Source organism: Lygodium microphyllum, chromosome 14 (genome assembly GCF_053477565.2).
Source record: "Lygodium microphyllum isolate KBCC chromosome 14, Lygodium_microphyllum_v1.1.10, whole genome shotgun sequence".
Lineage (NCBI taxonomy): Eukaryota > Viridiplantae > Streptophyta > Polypodiopsida > Schizaeales > Lygodiaceae > Lygodium > Lygodium microphyllum.
In genome coordinates, this window is record NC_141148.1 from 91,552,541 (window position 1) to 91,560,616 (window position 8,076).

The window sequence follows — 8,076 nt, forward strand, 5'->3', positions numbered from 1 at the left end:
TCATTATTAGAGATGATGACCATGGGATTGCTGAAATTAAAGCAATGTTGCAAGCTGAATTTGAGGTAAAGGATCTTAGAGAGCTAAAATATTTATTTGGAATCGAGGTTGTGTCTACACCTCATGGTATATGGCTGCCACAAAAATAGTATGCTCATGATATGTTGCTAAAATATGGAATGATGAAATGTAAGCCTATGGAAACACCATTGGATCAGAATGTCAAACTAGCAATTGATGTTGGAAGTAAAATAGAGAATGTCACTATGTATAGATAGATGGTGGGCAGCTTCACCTATCTCACTATCACTTATCCTAATCTGGGTTATGCAGTGAGGCTAATCAACCAGCTCATGCAAAAGCCTCGTAAGCCACATTTAAATGTTGTCAAGAGAATCATGCGATACACGAAGGATATTGCGGACTATGGACTATTCTTTGAGCATGGAAAATCATTTGACTTGACATGGTATACAAATGCTAATTGGGATGGTTGTACCTATAATAGAAGATCAACCAATGGTTATGCTTTTAGCTTGGGCAATAGTATGATCAACTGGAATAGTAAGAAGCAACTAACTATTGCTTTGATTAGCACATAGGCAGAATACAAGATTGCAGCCTTAGTGGCATGTGAAGCAGTTTGTCTTGTGAAACTACTATATGATTTGGGTATCCAATTGGGCAACAAGGTCACATTACATTGTGACAATCTAAGTAGTGTGATGTTGGTTAGCAACCTTGTCTATCATGCTAGATCCAAACACAAAGAGGTTCATTACCATTTCATTAGAGAGATGGTACTTGCTAAACATATTGATCTACTTCATGTGAAGACAAAAGATGAGATAGTTGACATCTTTATCAAATAGTTGACATCTTTATCAAATCACTTGGTAGAGATAAGTTTGTCCACTTCAAAGAGCTACTTGGAGTACAGCAGTTAGATTGAGCTTGAGGGGGTTGTTGAGATTCAAGCTCATCTATGTCACCATCATCGACACTAGAGAGCTGTAGCTTAGCTGTACTAGACGTGTGTGCCTTAAATATTTGAGTCAGAAAGGTTAACCCTAGTTAGTCAATCATGGTCAGTTGCTAGACCTATCTTCTACATTATGGTTGTAGACTAAATGTGTAATACATGAATGAATGATGGGAACGTGAGAGTACACTGCTTTCTGTTGCAGCTCCATGTCTTTGTCTATCTTTCTCCTCCTCTCTTTTGACAAATAGGATCCAAGTGAGTTGGATCCTATTTGTCAGCTGCATCCATACTTTTATCATTGTGGCAAGAGTGAGCTAGTCTATGCAGCATTACTTTCACTCATGTTTTATCATTGCAGCAAGAGTGAGCTTAGTCTATGCACCATCGTTTGCTTCTGCGTGTTGTCATGCTGACATGCACAATATGTTTTTGACCTTTTCCAAAATATGTTTTTGACATTTTTCCAACCTCATAAGCTTCTACTCAGGAGGCACTACATACCTAGCTAGATACAGTTGGGGGTGCGGGGGACTGCCTTGCAGAAGCTCATGATGTTGGCATAATTCACAATGCAGGAATTACGTGGAAATTTGTCCAAAACTTCTTGTGACTTTTGCCATGGAGCAGTGTCAATCTTTCAACACTTTCTTTCATGGCACTGGCATGATGTTGCTCGTCAGATGATACATCAATCAAACCTGTCATTCCTTTTACACAACAATCCCAATTTTGAAACCCAGCCTCACTTAACAACAAAGACCAACCTGCAATCAGCATCTCTCCTGCAGCCAGACACAAGGAACATTATCAAGGATAAGTGACATGACCCAGACAATCTATTGGAATCAGCACAATCAAATATAAAACCACCTCATACAGCCAAACTTGAAACCACTTCAAGGTCTCCACACATGCCTTGGAACCATATACACTGCAATACATGCGTGCCCCACATATTGAACTCCAAACTTGACCAGAAAGCTCCAGGGACTTCTCCAAACTTGGGCCAAGGTAGACGAGCCTCAATTGTACCACAAATGCAAGCATACTACCCCTATTTCAGTGCGGACTGTGGGCCCAATGTATTTGTTGCATCCAAATTTTCAGACACTACAATCAAGGTGGACAAACACATCCAGATGGGATACATAATGCACATGCTCTACCCTACAGAAATAGGAACATGTTCAGATGGGATACATAATGCACATGCTCTACCCTACAGAAATAGGAACATGTTCACAAGAATAACAATTAGCAGTTTTTATATGCATACAAATCATCTTCATAGTTGATAAACATCCTTCTGTAGTTCGTGATAAAATGGCTTGACAGCTCACAAAGAGACTATGTTGGAATGACATAAGTTTATCTTTTGATCCCAGGAAACTCCAGAACTCCTAGGAACAATTTAATCGTCTTCACTGTATAGATCAAAACCAAAGTCCACTTGATGACAAAGCTTGGTTAGGCTTTAATAAAGGTGATTATAATTATAATTACCATATCCCATTTGAAGATGAAAGCTGATGCTCAAAATGGACCGCTCACTGTTCATGTATGATTATTTGCAGTACTTCAATATAAGAAGATTTGCATATTCAGTTACAGATAAGATCATATGAAAGCCAGGTATTTCTGTTTCTGTCTACAAAACAAAAGGCAATGTTGAGTAACCATACATATTAGGAGCAAAAGAATGAAGTAAATTTGCATAATAGTGGATGATAGGGTACTGCTGGTCAGGAAAAACAACACATAGTGGATGGGCTACAAGTTGAAGATGGTGAAATAGGGACCACGATTTGCCAGGTGGTTTTAATGAGATCCTTCACAAATTGCTAGCTTCTGCCTGTATAGCTGACAGGCACTTCAAACAAATTCTGTATAGTTGCATTGCCACTGGAGATATTTGGTCTCTTCCAACTGTTCCTGCATTTGATGCATACCTTTACATATTAAACACACACCACCTCTAGCAAGTCTAGAAATTGATATACTCATTGTAAGAGCCTCTCATTCTGGACCTCCCACCCTGTGTCAAATACTCTAGAGAAACTTGTGGTTAGCCCTTATGAGAACATTTTTCTCTTATCAACTCTGACTGTTCCTTTCTCCTGCAACTCTCAAAATTTGTTTGATCCCTGTGCCCTCAAGCCCATGTTTCTCTGCTTATTTGTTTTTCTGCCCCTCTTCTCCAGCTCTAGGAGAGAATGGCCCACATTTCCAGATGTGGCAAAGTTTCCCCAATAGAATTCCCCTCTCTCATCATCCTTACTGGATGACGAGTACTCGTCACCATTTCCATGTGCAATATGATCATTTGCTATACAATCACTGCTGTTATGGGATTCAGCAGACTTAACTGAAATTTGAGGCTCTTCTAGAAAGTATGTAGCAGACATTTTCTGATTCAAAGCTGGATTTCTTGCATCTGCTTGCAGATACTCTCCTAACAAGCTGGTCGCTTTGACCTTTGAGTTTGTTGCTCTTCTAGCTTTAATAAAAGCCTCTAGCTCAGCCCTTAATGTTTCAAGTGCAGAATTCTTTTCCTCCAGCTCCAATTTTGGCTCCATCAATTTCATCTGTACTCTTTCCTCTCTCCAGACCTCTGCCATTTGAAGCATTTTCCGTTCTTCTTCAACCTCTTTTCTGACTTTGACTGACTCGCGCTTCAGCTCTTCAACTCTTGCTTTGTCCTCTCCTATTTCTCTTGCTAGTTCATCACAAACATCTTCAACCAATTCACGAGCTTTCCTGTCCCTCTCAACATCTACCAGAGCTTCTCTCAGAGATTTCTGCACATGCTGAAGCTCTTTTGCAGCATTTCTATAATGTATCTCCAGCCTTTGTTTTGATCTTTTCTCATCTTCAAGTTCCTTTCTGATGGAAACAACGGCCATCCTCACAGTCTCTTCTTGATGTTCCTGCCATAGCATCCTCTCTTCAGCCAATTTCTTCCACATGTTCTCAATGTCCTCACGATGAGTTTTCTCATCCATTATGAGCTGCTGCATTTGTGAGTTTGTGTGCTCCAACTCCAGACGCAGCTCATCTATCAAAAGCATGCTGGATGCATGTTGCTCCTCGAGATGCTTTACATGATTAAGGACTTTGAAAACTTTACTCATAGCAATAGACTGGCGCATATTTCCCTTCTGAGACACCTGCAGAAAAGATGCTTTGTTACACAACAAATTTTGGACATTTTACCAGGTGGGATAAGGGGCTCTTTTCCCTTGTTTTTCCCTACAGTGTTCAACATCATGAGCTTCTGCTTGGGAGGCATCACATACCTAGCTAGGTGCAGTTGGGGGCACAGGGGCTGCTCCGCCCCACCCAGGCTGGCAGCCCCCTGCCTCCAACGATACCTAGCTAGGTATAGGGTCCCCCCTCGCAGAAGCTAATGATGTTGTAATTCACAATGTGGGAATTATATTGGGATTTTTTCTAAGACTTATTATGTTACTGCCTATGGTTTAAAACATGTGCCCTGTGCAGATGGTGCTTATCCTGTGATTACCCTCAGATGTACTCGTGAAGCTGCAAGAGATTCCACGTTTACAGGCTCCCTATTGCCCTTTGATACTGATTGTTTGGGTTGCCATGGCTTCCCAACATCTTCTCCGACCTAAGATTAAAGAATTTCTCAGCCATTGCTAACCCACAGATAAAACCATCTAAACAGTTGAACTGAGCTTTAACAATCCGGCAATCTGAGCCCCAAACCTTATACACGAAGAAGCTGAATAAAAGCCATACCTCCAGCTGAGATACGAATGCTCTGTCCGTATTCCGGCTAGCAATTGCAGGAAAATGCGCACGCAGAATGGAAGGGCTTATATGAGGATTGTATTTCTGCACGCTTCCAGAGAGGGGGGCATTCTGAAACTCCCAGAGGGTTGCAGCGAGCCGCCGAGCCGACGGTGCAGGGCGCTTTGAGGGGTCAGCATGCTGCAGTTGATCCTGCTGCTGGTGTTTACGATGATAATGATGATCAAGGACCACATAATGCTGCACCAGGTCAAAATATCCGCTGTCCAGGGATGGTGGAAGGGGTTCTTCTGCCATAATTGGATCAGCATCAGATGATCATGAGAATGGAGGACCTCCTGCATGCACAACCATGTCTAGACAGACCCAATTGATGCATGTTTCTGTTGCTCCTGCCAGTGCCAAGCACGCTTTGGAGACCCCAATTGCTGCATGTTCCTGCTCCTCCTGCCATTCTCCTCTTCTTCCTTGAAGAATCTGTCATGCAATGGCAGCAGTCGACAAAAATCCAACCCATCTGATCTTACAATGCGGGCTTCTTCTCACATACAAAATCACTTGGCCAGCTCACATTCCTGTCGCTTGTCCATGCAATCTCTTTTCCTTCAGATAAGAGCCTACAATTGGGCCCGCCCACATGGGATACACTCTGCTGGGTGGCAGGGCCTTAACCCCATAAGCCAGCCTACTCATTCACAACATCTTTAAGTTACACAAATCACAAAAGTGTGAAGTTCGCACTATCGTGCATTGGAGCATTGCCCTTCTATTCCCGCCTCTTAAAGGATTTAGGCTTCAAAGAATAACATCTTTGAGTTACATGAATCGCAAAAGTGTGAAGTTTGCGCTACCGTGCGTTGGAGCATTGCCCTTCTATTCCTACCTCTTAAAGGATTCAAGCTTCAAAGAAATAGAAAGTTTAGTTGCAAAAGTGATCTAAGGTTGAACTAAATCAAGACCCAATAAGATTTGGGCTAGAACTTGATTGATTACACATCATGCCACCATACCATTGTAAAAGCATATGCTCTAATATGCAGTGCTGAGAAACTTCTAAATTATAGTGTATGTAGGGTTGCTATCAAGGCAAATGTGTGTGTGAATGCCTGCCAGCAAGCCTTAAAATTTGACAAGCAAGCCATTGAAAATCAATGTTTAATGTTAAGCCAATTGCAAAATTGAAAAACAAACATCAAAGGTACCAAGCATGTATACATGGTTGGAGGCTAGGGACAACCTACAGTAAAATTCCCCTCTCATATGGGGCACACCTTCCTAAACATCATATTACAAGATAAAATAAGATAAAGGTTTTGTGTGCTATGGTTGCATTATTGGAAAATGACTAAATTTTTATCAAGCCTAATCAATATGTTTTGTGATTGGCTATTAGAAAAGATAATGCAACATATAGTTAATATGTATATTTGATGTTCTCCTCCCATCCCCTCACTCCATCCAAAAAGAACTTTTTGAGGACTTTGCACCCTTTGACATGTAATCTTCTAAGGTTATCTAAGTCAAAATTAATCAAGTTGGTTCATGAGGGATACATCAAACGTGAGAAAATAATCTAGTAAAATGTTCTCAAAGAGTAGAAGTTCCCGAGTTAATCGAGACTTTAATGGTTGCACATTAATTTTGTAGTTCCAAACTTGTGCCAAAACTCAATGATGTTTTAGAAATGTTGTCACAAATGTATGTCTTAAGCAAATAGTTATTTTTCTAAAAACAATGTCCTATCGACTTATCATCTTAATGGTTTCAAAGAGGCCCAAGTACGATGGCCTAACAATTGAAACCTAGCTCATAATTGTGATTATTAGGTGTATCATATGGTTGCAGACTCATCTTCACATGTATTTGTGAAATTTTAGGCTTTTCCCCACTAGAACACTCAGTTGGTCTTCCAGCATGGTAGGATTGTCAAGGAGGATGGCCTCTTGTGATCAAGCTTCATTGTTAATTCGGCTTGCCCATGCAACTCTTGCATACTCTCTCAAGTAATAGTTGGAGGGAGGCACTCTCTTGTGGGGGATTCAAGTGTGAATGTCTTATCTCAAAAGGAAAAAAGTTTCTAAGAAATACCCAAGAGGTGAGATACCTCAAATTTGGCTAGTTCATGGTTTTATATTAAGCTTCACTTCTATCTTAAAATAAAGAGAAGTGTTGCATGAATGAAGTTATTTTCTTCTATTCTCCCTAAAGGTCACCAAAAACTAAAAGATGTTGAAGAATAAAAGAACATAGCAATCCATATGTGAACAATCGACACGCTCTTTTACATCTCAATGCATAAGAACACAATCCATGTGCTCTCGTACCACCATTTACAACAAGTTTGATGTACAAAGACCCTCTATGAACTAGCTAAGGAAGAAATGGACTAGTTTGATGTACAAAGCCTCCTCCCAACAGTTAGCCAAGGGAAAGGGACTTAAAGTTGAATAAGCACTTTAGTATTAAAGGCTCTTCAAAGGGGATGTTGAATTGTTAAAGCTAGGCCCCCCAGATCTTCTCAGTTACCTTTCCATTGATTTGTTGACCTAGTCCTATAATCCTTTCATCCTTTTGTATATCATGGGCCACTCTCTAGGCCCTTTATATGGAGAGAGACTCACCAAAGAACAATGCCATGCCCTATTTACAACACATTGCAATTGGCTTTGTTCACATAATGATGAATCCTATCTCCACTTGTGGCATTGCTTACCTTGTCTCATGCTATGTTGAAGAAGACTTGAGAACTTAAATGACAACCCCATTCCCTCCCTCCTACTATCTTTCTCTTCATGCCTCAAACCTCATTTTCCTTCTTGGCCACATTTTGGACACGTGTAAATGTATTGCTTCTTGATTCTTTACATTCTTTCAAAGTACAAAGGTGTCATGACAGCAGGTGAAACAACTTCTCCCTTGCTAGAGCTTTGAGACTACATCTTCTTGTACTAAGTCCTTGCTCTCCACTACCCCTAAAATGTTGTATTTTAGTAATTTATCCACAATTTCATAGAACTAAAAATGTTCAAACATTGAAACCTCACTCTTTTCTCCCAATAAGAGCTCCATGATATTTTTGTTGGTCTTTTGGAATCGACTTTCTTATGTAAGATGCTTAGGTCGACTAAACTATATGGATAAATTTATAAAGTATGCCCCTCTAAACTTCACAAATATTTAGAAACTAGTTTCTTTTGCTTTAGAGTCAAATCAACCAACAAAAGGCTTCTCAAGCTCCAACATAATACTTAACTCTTTTTTCTAGTTGTTTGTGATTAAGCTTGTTTATTTCATTTCTAATTCCAAAATGAAGCATT

General features: G+C 40.2%; 1 protein-coding gene across 3 annotated transcripts; it reads right to left on the reverse strand.

Annotated features, from left to right (window-relative positions):
- Positions 1–887: 887 nt before the first annotated feature.
- LOC148025850 (uncharacterized) lies at positions 888–5,399 on the reverse strand. 3 transcript variants are annotated; one of them, XR_015693161.1, is made up of 4 exons: positions 4,748–5,395; positions 4,509–4,616; positions 2,489–4,152; positions 895–1,767 (listed from the first exon to the last, which is right to left on the reverse strand). XR_015693161.1 is itself a non-coding variant. In XM_087693111.1 (3 exons), the coding sequence occupies exons 1-3, from the start codon at positions 5,054–5,056 to the stop codon at positions 3,112–3,114; spliced, it is 1,458 nt and encodes a 485-aa protein (XP_087549237.1). In that variant the 5' UTR covers positions 5,057–5,395; the 3' UTR covers positions 889–3,111. The 3 variants fall into 3 exon arrangements, 2 of the variants coding, with proteins under 2 accessions (XP_087549238.1, XP_087549237.1); XM_087693111.1 differs by having other exon boundaries at positions 889–4,152; XM_087693112.1 differs by lacking the exon at positions 4,509–4,616 and having other exon boundaries at positions 888–4,152; positions 4,748–5,399.
- Positions 5,400–8,076: the final 2,677 nt, after the last annotated feature.